At 39.9% G+C, this 13851-nt stretch overlaps 1 protein-coding gene across 1 annotated transcript; it reads right to left on the bottom strand.

The window, feature by feature from the left end:
* Positions 1-2: 2 nt before the first annotated feature.
* Positions 3-13084, bottom strand: wash1 (WAS protein family homolog 1). Its single transcript, XM_061774232.1, has 11 exons — positions 12933-13084; positions 11593-11733; positions 11367-11478; positions 10651-10797; positions 6324-6460; positions 6073-6208; positions 4812-5001; positions 4216-4377; positions 3636-3788; positions 1156-1224; positions 3-1086 (listed from the first exon to the last, which is right to left on the bottom strand). Exons 1-11 carry the CDS (start codon positions 12938-12940, stop codon positions 941-943), a joined length of 1401 nt encoding a protein of 466 aa, XP_061630216.1. The 5' UTR covers positions 12941-13084; the 3' UTR covers positions 3-940.
* Positions 13085-13851: the final 767 nt, after the last annotated feature.

Here is a 13851-nt window from a genome sequence, read left to right as displayed (position 1 = left end):
CATGATCTCAGCTCTTTATTTTTATTTCCCTAAAACCTTTTAACATTTTTTGGGTTTTACAGGTTATAGGTCATTAGTGGTAGAAAAGGGTTTTCAATGATTTATCTTGTTCTCATTTTATACATCACAAAAACCTAGCATTTGAACAGGGGTGCAAAGGCTTTTTTATATTTACTGAGTCTGCAACAGCCTTGGAACATTTCTAAATGCTGCATGTCCAACTGAATTATTGAAGCGGCTACAATGCTGCATGGCTTTCATTTGCCACATTAAATATTTAAAGTGCATTGTTACATAATGCAAACATTGGTTTGAAAAGAAAAACTATGCGTAAAATGCAGTCAAATGCACATAGCATTCCCACGATACATGCAGATTTTTGGGGGCATAGGGGATCTTTTCATTTAACATTTTAAATGTTGCCCACTTGACATTCATTGCAGCCTGGTCATCCTGGAAGGGGGATTTCTCCCCCCCCCCCCCCCCCCCCAATCTGCGGTCCCTTCTCAAGGTTTCTTTCGTTCCACCAAAATGGGGTTTTCAGTTATTCCTTGCCTGATTAGCGGGTTTAGATTAGGAGATGTCACCAATCTTTGCCAACAGTGGGCCTGTGATGCTCTTTGAGACTCTTGTGATTAAGGGCTATACGATTTGGGGGATAAGTGATACAAACATTTGTTCTACAATAAAAGATGTGATTGTTCGATAAAATATCTAATAATTGATAAAAGTTCTACTTAGAAATTTGCTGAAATGTCACGTTTTTTAATTGTATTAAATGGATGGATGTCTGCTTATGACAAAAGAAAATGTTAATATGTATGCTTGAATATAATACCTTTCCAAAATTCCCCAGCATAACCTCCCATGGAAATTTACTGAAAACTTTCCAGAGGTTTTCCAACCTTAATTATCAGTGCATTAAATCTTTATAGTCTCTTCAGACCTCCCAGTCGTCGTCGTCTGTCGTGGTCGTGTGCGGGGCGGGAAGTGGGGGGATGACATCGGACATTCTCGCGAACGCTCCTCCGGCACCGCCAGGAGGTTCGGTTGAATCCCCACCAGCGGGAACCTTGCCAGAAATACCTGAAGAAAGACAGGATGTGTCATTTTTAACTCCCAAAATAGCCGAAACGCATGGCTTCTTGAAGGTACCTTTCCTGCGCATGGCGAGCTTGTTGAAGAGATCGGACATGAAGTCGCCGCCATTGGACGCTGCTCCCACTGCTCATAGATGACATAATAATTTATTACGTTGTTGTCTGACTGTGACAATGGACATGTCATTAAGTACAACTGCTAGTGAGATTCAACACAACAGCTGCCTTCACAAAGGTAATACAGTTCAGGTGTCCTGTGGGAAATTATCCTCGGTCCATGTATTCTGTGGACCAGGGGTCACCACTCTGGTGCCCACAGGCAACATAAGTCATTTGAGGCGTTTGTTACTTCAGGAGTGTATCAAACTGGTAGCCTTTTGAATTCATCTGTCCCCAAGAAGTACTTCCCAGTTCAAAAAGGCTCTGCTGCAGACCTTTTCATAATGTTTGTAAACAATCAGCACCAAGGTACTCACCAGTGGCAGAAAGTGATTGAATAAAAAAACTTTTGTGGAATTGAACAATCACGAAAAAGTTTTATTTTTTGTCGATTTCTTTCGGCGTTATGACGGGGGGCGCGGGGCTACCATGAACACTTTTCATTATTAAGTTACACCCAGCAGATGGAGCTACTTTTCTAAGTACTAACTGCTAGGCGCGGCACGGTGTGCGACTGGTTAGAGCGTCAGCCTCACAGTTCTGAGGACCCGGGTTCAATCCCCGGCCCCGCCTGTGTGGAGTTTGCATGTTCTCCCCGTGCCTGCGTGGGTTTTCTCCCGGCACTCCGGTTTCCTCCCACATCCCAAAAACATGCATTAATTGGAGACTCTAAAATTGCCCATAGGTGTGACTGAGTGCGAATGGTTGTTTGTTTGTATGTGCCCTGCGATTGGCTGGCAACCAGTTCAGGGTGTACCCCGCCTCCTGCCCGATGACAGCTGGGATAGGCTCCAGCACGCCCGCGACCCTAGTGAGGAGAAGCGGCTCAGAAAATGGATGGATGGATAACTGCTAGGCAGGAGAGCCATGTCACACTACTGCCTTTCGCCACTTCCTACTTGTACGAGATAGGGTTTTCTGCAGCTGCCTCAATCAAGACCAAATACAGGTCAAAGCTGGACATTGAAAATTAACTTCGAGTGGCTGTCTCACAGTAGTGTCCACGATTAGAAAAAAATCTGCAGCACAACAAAAGCCCACACCAGCCACTGAAATGATGTTAAATTTTACCCGAATTTTCTTTTTTTTTTTTTTTTTTAATTCTTGGTGGCTTGGAATACTCGCCAGTGTAATTTTTCAACTGTTTTCAATAATTTCATCTCCAGAAGGGGGGCGCAGCAAAAAAAGTTTGGGAACCACTGGCTTAGTGGATGAGTAGCCACTTCTAAAAAGACAGACAGGTTTGTGCAATAAATTTTTCCCCCAGGTACAGTGGACCCCAGATATTTGCAGGGTATAAGGACCGGGCCTGACTGTGAAAAGCAAAAATCCACAAATAAGTGACTGTCGTTAGAATTACCGCTACATTGATTGATTTCTTTTTTAACCCCAAATACTAAAGCAGCGATATTCCACCAATTAGCATTTTCAATGAAAAATGGAGGTTGGATCCCTGACAACCCCAAAAAAGTGGGGGGGTAATTCGTAAATAGGTGAATTTGCAGGTGTCCACTGTATTTCTAAAATGTTTGTTGGGTTGTCTTTGATTAATTTAGCAAAAGACAATGGCTAGCCTGCAATCTAACATCAGCTCTGCTGCACGCTATCCAGTTCAGTGTCCAAAGCACATCTGTGCCATTGTACCGAGCAACAGAAAAGTCAATTTGCCAGTCCTCCAATGATCATGTAACCATTTTCCACCACAGCTACTTTTGACTCTACATAACTGCTTATATTTAAATTACAGACGCTGTTCCATCTTGCTTCAAAGCAAATGAAATGCTAGATAAGTTTAATTTGGATCAAATTAAAATAAAATTAAATGTTTCGCCTGGCCCTTCATGTTTTCTTTAAAGAATTGTACCCATCTTACAAATTCTGACTGGGTAATCAAACATTTGAGCACAACTGTGTGTTTTCTCATTTACTAAATAAAAGTAGGGCTGTGAATTTCAAAATAAGAGTAAGTAAATAAAGAAGCAGGTATTACGTGTTAAAGTGCTTAACTTCAGAATAATGATTTGGGGAAAAAAAAAAAAAACTCACAAAATACAGATAATACATGTTTTGATCATATGGGTAGACGTAAAAGCATGCATTGTAAAAATGCATTATACATAGAAGGGTTTTCCAGAATTTTGAGGTCAACTTTGAAATTACGGTATGTGTGACATCTAGGTGAAAAAGTCAATAAAGCCAATTCTATAGTGTTAGCTTTTAACAGTGTCATCATTTTTATAAAGTTTTTGATATGGAGAGTGACTCAACTCGCTAACCAGAGATTACTCGCCTGTGACGCTCCGCTCTCAATTGCTCATCAGCGACGCTAAAAGCTGCCTTTGTTGTCAGAGTTAAGAAAACACACCGCCTTCCCACCTTGCTCCTGCTCCTTCTGTTTCTTCTTCTCCATCTTGCGCTCCTTGACATTGCGCAACTTGGCGTTGCCGATCCCGCCAGCATTGCGGATGGACTCTAGGAGGCTGGCTCGACCGTCTGAGGGCTTGACCACCTCACTGGGGGCACCAGACACTGTGATCAGAGAAGAATGATGAGGACTTGTTTTGAATGTTGAATTGAACTAAAGAGTGTGCAAATTACAATGACATTATTCCCAAATTTTGCTTTGTATTTTTTTCACCTTTTTTTATTTCTCCTGATACCAAACAAGCTTTGAAACTTTTTTTCTCTGCCAACTTGGATCAACTTCCACAGAAATAATAGAAATAAATATTTTTTGGAAACGTCACTAAATAAAATAATAAATTGCGACGTTGGCAATACTGAGTCTGCGTTTGTAAACTAGCTCCTTTCTGTTGCAGCCATGTTGTTAGTGCAAGCAGTGCACGTCAACGTGGATGCTTTGAACTACGGAAACCGCAAAAAAAGTAAAAACAAAAACAATTATCACCCAGACCGACGCTAGATGTATAGTCTTTTTCTTTTATGATTGGCAAACCTGAGCTGGGAACTCTGACTCCATCTGAGGTGGTTTCTGCTGGAAGCGGTGGCGGAGGAGGCGGTCCTGCTGGAGTTGTAGTTGCGGGAGGAGGAGGTGGTGGTGGAGGTGGTGGTGGCGGTGGAGGAGGAGGAGGAAGAACGCTAGGGTGGAGCTCATCTCCTGAAACAGACAGAACAGTTAGGATAGGCCTCCTCCAGGCATATATCTTAGATAGGTTGTCTTAGTTGCGTATTGCTGTAACTTTCCATTGCTATGGCCATAATCAAATAACACTTCCTAAACTGGTTGCCCTTGTGGCAAACTGGCTTATCAGTGGAGCTGGGATTATTCTGGTTGACCCATTTCAGAAAGCCATTGCGGCTTTGCGCATTTAGATAAGCCAGAGATAGATTACATTGAGATAGGCATTGGCGATTTTTCTTCAAAGTAAAACTGACAGGGAAAGGCTTTCTGGGACATTTTTGTGGGTCTACTCATGATTGACGTGCCTACCCAATTTCATGTTGCCAAGTTAGACTTAGTTCAGGAGCTGCATTTTAAACAATTCAGGGCATGCTACTGTGCCAGTTTTTGATGAATCTATATTTTAATACCAGTGCTCTCCTCAGAGAAGGTCGGAAGCTCTGGAATGCTGTGCGTGGTTCCCGATGGGGCAAAGCCGGGGCCTAGGTCGGCACTGTAGGACAAGTCATCGGCGATGCCCGGCAGGTCCGGCAGGTATGACGGCACATCGATCTCAGGAACCTGACCCAAGTCTGGTACGTAGAAATAGTTCTCTGCAGTCTGGCAAAACAATAGTAACCAATCATCTTCAACACAGACCTTTGAAAGATCATTATGGTTGGATTTATACTGCACGGCTGAAGTGACACAATTCCGATTTTTTTTTTTTTTGCTCTCAAGTGGCACATTCGGGATATGAGTCATGGTGGCATGACTAGAAGTGCATGGAATTGGATATTAGGAGATCGGAGTCAGGCCTATTCCAAATGTGGATAAACATCTTAATCATAGACATCTTCCATCGTTGTACCATGACTTACAAGTGCCCCAACTTACTTAGTTTTTCAAGATACAAGCTGTCGCTCGGCCAATTTTTTTGCCTTGACTTGCGAGCAATGACTTGAATTACGGGTGCGCTTTAGAGCCTCCAAATAAAATAGAGCAATTAAGGTGGATCGCTATGTGTTTGCCTGATGACCAGAGTTAGCATGCCTCCTTACCCCAAACACGGATGTGCTGTGTGCATACAGTCCATTACACTTCATAAAACCAGTTTATTTCTTCACTCTCTTTTATTATGTTTTTATATTTATATTTTACAATACAGTGCTATTTTTCTTTTAAAAATGCAAATAGAAATTTATTTTTGTTTTTTGGGGGTGTGGTGTAACAGATTAATGGCTTTTCCATTCATTTCAATGGGGAAACTTGATTTGATATACAAGTGATTTGCTGCACAGTCCACCTAAATACTATGTAACATTTAATATTTATATTAAATGATCTTGTAAAAAAAATATATATTGTATTATATTTATGCGTATGGAGACTGTTTCATGCGTTTCGTCAGTGTAAACAGCCATATGGGATATGTGTCACTTGAAATGAGCATGGGGGAAAAAAAACGAAAAAAAAAACCTGATTATTGGTACTCAATTCAAATTGGGCACTTGTACCTGCAGTGTAAATCCAGCCCGTGTCTAGATTTTCTCCAATAAAACGGCAAAAGTACAGGGATATACTGCTTCTTTAGCAAGGTTCATTAAGGCATTCTTGCATGAATCTCGTAAAAATACTAAAATTAAAATAAAAAAATAAACTTTTGCTTGGAGTGGGCTGTTGTTAAGTTACCAGTCTCTCGAGCTGTTCTCTCTTTGTGATGGACAATGGAGCATCAAAAGGTTTCTGCTCTTTTTCCGTCTCGATGGTTGTGTGTGTCTTGGTCACAGCTCCCGCCAGAGGATCAAGGAACACGTACTTCTTGTAGCTTAATACACAATGGAGTAAGAAGAGAAGTCAATTTTTCAGGTAGCTGTACTTTAAATGAGTATTTATTCTTCCAACGAGAGTGTGCGTGTTTGTGAGTGCATGTATGTACTCACAGGTTCTCAGTGGTGTTGAAGAGCAACAGCGAGCTGACAGAGGAGATGTTGCGGGGCAGGCTGCCCAGCCCTTCTTCCGTCTCATCCTCTGATTTTTTCTTGTTGCCTACGCACACCGGGAAGTAGACCAGCTTCTCCTGCCAGGGAGACAAACAACAGGGGCTGAGGTAACGAGCTGTAAAATGTCACCTTTATCCCACCCACTCACACACGTTTGTGTAGAAAATAAACTAGTTGCTGAAAAATCCACCTATTCACACCTACAGTATATGCATACGCCCTGCTTCTTCTAAGGTGCCGTTAGCGCAGGTATAGCCGGCATTAGCAAATATTTTTCCAGAAAAGAAAAGTCATATTTTACTATAAACGGGTGTACATAGCTATTTTGGTCTGGTTCTTAGAATGAGCACCATACATTATTGCTTGGTGCTCATTTTTTTTCCACAACCCACAGACATCATTGGATGAACTTTGGTCTGTTTATAAACATGCGTCCTATTCATTACAGTACAAATAAATGAATAAAACTGTTTGTTTGTTTTAATGATCTCTCTCTTTTAGCTCTTTTTTCATGGGCTTTACGTTTCATTAGTCTTAGTCAGAGCCAGTTCACAGCTGGTACACAGTTTGTACATACTGTATATACCTGTAGCAATAGACATTCATCTAGATCTTCATCTGCATTGTATATCATTTCATCCCTTGCATTCTGTATATACCTGTACTTATTTTATAATTTTCAAATTTTTTTCAAATTTATGGAAAAAGGGAGAGGACCATGATTGTGCCAGCCCACGCTGCCAGGAGGAAGATAGTGGGAGTGGGGTCCTGTAGCGCCTCATCGAGGGGTCTCGCACAGGGCGCCATTCAAGATAGCACCACCCCTGACTTTCAGTATGGGGCCGTGTGATCAGCTGATTTGGCGCAGTTCTTTACGGCAGTGGTCCCAGATCTTTTTTACACCACAGTCCGGATTCACATAAAGAAACATTTTGAGGGACCGTCGTAGCTGCTGCTCAAGCAAGACCGAGACGCCCATGGAGCCCGCAACCTCGTTGCCGCCCCTAAGTGTCGTTGTTCGCGGGGAACTTTGTGCACCACAGGCTTACAGGTGAGCTCAACTAAACCAAGAAAGGAACATATCAGTTCATGAAGTGATTCCATTCAAATTCACACAAAATGTTTGTTCGTTTGAACGAGTTGTCGTGAATGACACGACTCGAGCTACTGAAGAAAATGCTTGGTCGTACGCAAATGTGTACTGATACAATCAAATCTGCTGCACTTTTATTATTTTCAGTACACATGCACACACCACTTATGTGCACCACTGACTATAAATGTAGTCTTCACAGACAAAATGCAAACTCTGGAACTGAGCATAAGACTTTCAGAACTATTTACTGTTTGAATCATCAACATCATCATCAAATGTGAAAACGAAGGTTGGCGCTAACTTTGGAAGCTAACATCAGAGGTTAATGTGAGACTTCCTTAGCTCTTTCAGTGCTATTTATTGTTTGAATAATAATAAAGTAACAATCATTAACTTTGAAAGCTAACGTTGGAAGCTACAGTTAGACACTAATGTCAGAAGGTGACGTTTAAGCTAACATTGGAAGCTAACGTGAAAAGTAACATTGAAGCCAACGATGGAAGCTTAACAAAAACATGAGGTTATGTTGGAAGCTAATGTCGAACTAACGTTTGAGGTAATGTTGCAAGCTAATGTCGGACTAACGTTTGAATGTTATTTTGAAGCTAATTTTGAAAGACGACGTTAGAGTTAACTTTGGAAGATAATATTAGAGGCTAATGCTAAACCTCCATAGTGCTAACAATAGAGGTAATGTTGGAAGCTAACTTTAGAAGTTATCAATAAAAGCTAATGTTGAAGCTAACATTGAAAGCTAACATTAGAGGTAACACTGTTGAAGCTAACTTTGAAAGCTGACATTGGAGAAACTTTGGAAGCAAACGATGGCGTTAACATTGGAGACACGGTCTTTGTTATCTCGAACAATACAGGCATTGATTGGAAGATAACTTCTGAAGCTTACACTGGAGGTAACGGAAGCTAATTTAAGAAGTTAACATTAAAAGTAATGTTGAAGTTAACGTTGGAAGCTAATGTGATAGGTAACCTTGAAAACCTTTAGAATCTAAAGATAAAAAGTTGTTTGCGATATATACTGTATTTCAAAATGAGTACACCGCATATTCACGGATTGGCATTAGCGAATTCACCTATTTTCAGATTATTTATATCATATTTATAATATATCCCATCTTATTTGCATTTTTTTTTAACCCGAACCCCCTTATTTTCAATTCTTTTTTACCCCATTATTTTTGTTTTTACAAAAAAAAAAAAAAAAATTCATGGCAATTATAAGGGAGTGTCAATTATTTGCATATTTTCTCTATTCATGGCCAGGCTCTGTCCTTATTCCCGAGAAGAGCAGGGTCAACTGTAGCTTTGTATCCATGGGTCAAAATCTCAATATAGTGGCTAATAGAATAGTAATTGGTATTTTTACGGGTTGCGAAGCAGCGACATACACGTCAGTGTCCTTGCACTTCAAAATCTAAGTGGTTTGGGACCATAGTTTTTGGTATATTTAGGATTTAAAATATTACTATAAGAAATTAGAAACATTTTTAGGAGGTGGGGCATCAATTATTCGCAAATTGTTCCATTTGCATCAGCGCTTGGTTCCTAACCGCTGTGAATAGTGAGGGTTCATTGGAATAACAAATGGGGAAAAGGGTCATGTAAGTGCAGGCAGAACTGAATCAGATGTTTCACCATGCGGTAAACTGAATAATGCATTTGTGCACCAAAGGAAATTGCAGGATGTGTTTTCATTTGTCTCAAGACAAGACACTCAGAAATATCTTATTGCAAAACAAAGCAGAGCTACCGAGGGAACTACTGTACGCGTTTCTTTTTCTTAAAGGAGACACGTTCCCAGGTGTCCTAACTAGGGATGTCCCAATCCAACTTTTTCACTTCTGATCTGATATTGCAGCCTTGAATTTTGGCTGATACCGATATCAGTACAATCCGATATCAGCAACAATCATACTTACATTATTTATTTTGTAGTATGGAATGTTAGAGAAGGCTTGATGAAGTGATATTACTCAAACAGAGAATCAGCAACAGTAGGTATGAGAAAAACAGACCCTAACCAATGGGTTAGATGAAGTGACTTTAAAAATAAGAATCTACTACAATTGAAAAAAATAGAACAAAAAAAAAACAATAACAAAAATATATATTTAAATTCCAAAAATAACCACTGCTTAACTTACATCTACATCTGAATAGAGTAAATTAAGAAAAAAAGAAATAATCAATAAATAATATAAATTACCATATACTTTTAAAGTGCAAAATAACAAGGTTCAATCGAGTCATTTTTTTTTTCTGTTAGTATATGGTATGAACATCATTTGCTTTCACCACATGGGCGGCAATACACTTAAACTTCTTGATGCAACTGGGGTTTAGTTTTATTGACAATCTCTGTTCCTGATGTGCATGTCTTGGCCTCTGTGGGGGAGTGTGATACACGCAATGGGATACACACTTGCAGTAACAAAGAAAGTAGAAGTCACAATCGAATATTGTTATTATAATTCATATTTCACAGAGAGTATTGTTATAGTGCCTGTCTGTATGTGGTTATACAGCATTTGTGCACCAATATTCATTATTTTAAGAGATATAAGTGTCACGGGTTCATTGCTAATTTTTGTTAGCTCTTCAATGGTGTTTTTCATTCATCGTGTTAGCTTTGAGCTAGCGATTTTTGTGAACAAAAACGAAGAAAGAAAGAGAAAGAAAGAAAGGCTGAGATGTTTCTGAACATTCAATAAATGTAATTATTTTGTTATGTGAGTTTAGTTTTACAATGAATTTTAACTGGAGTGTCAATAAACGACTTTACGCAAGCAGCATTCACTCTTACTCCTTGCTACTATGTTAGCACCTTAGCAACCTGTTGTTGTGATTACGTGAGCTCTGCATGTAACAGCAACTCTCCACCACCAAATTTACAACTTCACAGAACATTTAAAAGTGCTGCTTATCGGAAATGAACACTTTATTTTAGTTTTGGCTTTTACATGATAGACGTCACCGTATAGTATATCTGTCACTTGAAAATGGGGGCTCTTCACCAAGTCTGCCAAGTCATGGGTGGAGAAACTCGGCTTGGGGGCAATATTGGGTAAATTAGCTGTAGTGTTACGTCATAATCCAGAAAAGACTCGCTCATAGACACATTTTAGGAAAAAAGCAGTGATCGCCCGATCTCACCTGTAAAGTCTTCTCACAGAAGGGGCGAAGTTTGTTCTGTATCCTATGTCGAGGCCGGGCTTGTGTCGAGGGGTCGGCGGCTCCGGTGAAGAGAGACAAGTAGTCCTGGAGTCGGTCTGGGGCTGGATACTTAGCACTGGAGAAAACCTAGAAACATAGAAAGCTTTTTGAAGGAGACATTGAAAGACATTTTTCCAGGTGTCAATTTTCATTTTAACCATGATGACCAGGGGCCAGAGCTCAGGGGTTGGGATGAGGCGAGTGGCTTCTTGTGGAACAGCAGGCACGTAAAGACGGTAAAAGCCTTTTATTGTACAAATAATTTTTTATAATATTAAACACTTTGTAATCACTCTCTTTCATTTCATTTTTCCACAAATAAACTGAGTAAAATAATAAATATTGTAAAGACTATGTATTACAATAAATACAGTATATAGAATGGGTGGTATTTTTTTTTTTTTATAGGATGGATCTCTGTTGTTTCATTTCTTATCTTTTTTTTTTATGCGTCTGTCCTGCATGGAATAAATCCACCAAATAAGATAATACTAATATTATATTAAATAAATAATAACACTAATATTGAGCAGATTTCGGGCACTACGGTGGCATCTGTCTCTTCAAGTGCCACTGTAGAAGTCAGCTTTACAGATGCCACGTCTGCCCATTTCGACTGAATGTTTTTTTTTTTTTTTTTTTTTTTTTTTTTTTACCTTGGTGGCTTTTTTACTGCCTTTGATCCTGTCAACACGAGCCTGAACCAGTCGGATCCGGTCAGTGACACTCAGCAGGTGGTGGCGATTTTTCTCCACACTCTCAGAAACTCTGAAAGCAACACACGAGACAAATATATATGTATATATATATATCAGTTCTTTTAAGAAAGCACCCTGAAACCTGAACGGTGAGAATTTTTAAGCAAATTTGTGAGGAGCTTACCTCCTGAAAATATCTGTAGAGATGGTCTCCAGGAAGAACAATGCATCTGCTATCTGGTGAATGGCCTCCTCTCTCCTCAGGGCCGGCTGTATGAGAGGCACAGAGTACACCTGACCCTCCAGGCAGTGCTTCTGGGTCATCCTGTATCACAAAGGGCAAAGCAAGCCCCCAATTACTCTATAGAAGCAAGGGTGTCAAACTTGTTTTCCTCATGGGCCACTTCGTCATTATGGTTGGCTGGTTATAACAGTGAAACCACATAAAATGCATAATCGCTTAAAGGGGTGTGATGACATGCCAGAAATTGTACAATAGGGAGTACACCTCTCACGTTTTTGATTTGATGTGAACCAAAATGGCAACTAACACGAGTGAATGCCTCGGTAATGCACGCTCTAGAATTGACCATGTTTCTGTCCGTTTTGTTCGTCTTTAGAGCCATTAACATGACTTACTAAGTTACACTAGGGAAGACTTGCTAAACATTAGGGAGTCTACTCCGAACCTTCTTTCGCCAACTTTTACAAATCCACAAAATTTTTTCTCTGAGTTACTCACGAGTGGAGCGGCCGCACTCTATGGTGCATGGAGTAGGGGGAGAAGATGACGCCACAGAGGAAAGCCGAATTTGGACATTTTCACTTAAGGGTGTACTCAGTTTTTTTGTCAGGGGTTTAACACATTAATGGCTGTGCATAGATTTATTTTGAGGGGACAGTAAATTTACAGTTATACAATCTGTACCGTGACTAATATGCATTGGAGCAAAGTTTCATATCTAAAATATTTACAAAAACATGAGGAGGGTACTCACTTTTTTTTTTGGACTACCTTGGTTTAATGTTCGGTGGGGGAACTCTAATATATAATACTGTAATCCTTTGTGTGTGTGTACTGACAATAACTTACATATAGAAGCCCACTCATTGCACTCCAGTTACATATTACAGTCTAATAGAGTCGAGTGTGTCAGACGGGTACTGGCAAGCGTGAAAATTTTGCAGGGAAATGCAAATTTAGTTCAACTCATTGCATTAGCAATCGCACTTTACATGACTGTAGCAGCAACAACAATACATGAGCCCATGTCACGTATTGCAGTATGTCAACCCTTTACATGTATCATTGAAACTTCGAATAGGCAATACACCCCCATATTGAACGAATTAAAAAACTAAACAAAACAAAAAACCGATAAAATTGTATAATCTACTCTAAGCAAAAGTGACGAGCCAAGACTATGCAGTATGCAGTTTATGCTAATAGGAATAGAAACACCATAACAGTTAATTTGTAAAAACGATTTGAAAGCTGTACGCTTCTAGATACAAACTCCTTACCTGACCATTGATTTTGTGTACTTATTAACACCTCCAGGGCATTTATATGTAGGAAAATGCTATGCTAACGGCGCTAGCAAAACAACGGTCGCTTTACTTCTGCGTCTACGTATCATGTGACTTCACCATTCATGATGGCGCATTCAAGTACCCTCGGAAAGGTTTTGACAGTTTACGCAAGATGGGCTGCGAGGGGTGGGGGGGGGGACAAAACAGTTAAAGGCAATTCAAAAATGACACGTTCCACTCCCATTGCAATTGATTTTGTGTAATTATTAACACTTCCATGGGATTTATATGTAGGAAAAGCTAGGCTAGCGGCGCTGCTAGACATGCTCGCTTTACTTCTGTGTCTACGTGTCTTCACCTTTATTAAAAAAATACAAATCAGTGTACGGCCACAATAATAGGCATGCCTGCACAATCTAATAATGTATAAAAAGATTTCGCCCAGAATATATGTCTTTAATAAAAAACAATAATGTTATTTATCAATGTCAGAACATATGTTGCTGTGATTTTGGTTTGCATTAGTGTCGAAGTGCACCGCATCATACTGAATGGTGTTTTCAACATGTTGGTCACCTTGTGTGACTTGCAAAGTCAACAGGTTCAGATCTTGATTGAGATCTTGTGGGCTAACTTGAAAAAAAATGTGAGAGCAACGACATGGAAGAATGTGAACCAAAGAGCATTATCAATGATGACACAGCAGATTAGGAGAAGCAAGATATTCCCCATCCCTCGCAAAGAAAATTGTTTGATGTTGTCGGCTTTAAGAATGATTTGTGGCAAAAGTGTTGTGTCTTGGGCCAGCATAAAAAACAATATCAGCTTTGTTCATAAATTCTCATTCTATGAAAAAAAACACATGCAGGTAAAGTCTATATTTTGTTGTTATCGTTGGTGTTTGCTCAAC

Source organism: Phyllopteryx taeniolatus, chromosome 5, assembly GCF_024500385.1.
Source record: "Phyllopteryx taeniolatus isolate TA_2022b chromosome 5, UOR_Ptae_1.2, whole genome shotgun sequence".
Lineage (NCBI taxonomy): Eukaryota > Metazoa > Chordata > Actinopteri > Syngnathiformes > Syngnathidae > Phyllopteryx > Phyllopteryx taeniolatus.
Note: the sequence above shows the minus strand (reverse complement) of the source record. Positions and strands in the feature narration are given on the sequence as shown.

What these genes read in the sequence shown, in the direction of transcription:
- wash1 (XM_061774232.1), bottom strand. An exon ending in GAGAACAGCTCGAGAGACTG is followed by an intron (nt 5,002 to 6,072) that starts GTAACTTAACAA and finishes TTGTTTTGCCAG; the next exon opens with ACTGCAGAGAACTATTTCTA. An exon ending in ACAGAAGGAGCAGGAGCAAG is followed by an intron (nt 1,225 to 3,635) that starts GTGGGAAGGCGG and finishes ATCTATGAGCAG; the next exon opens with TGGGAGCAGCGTCCAATGGC.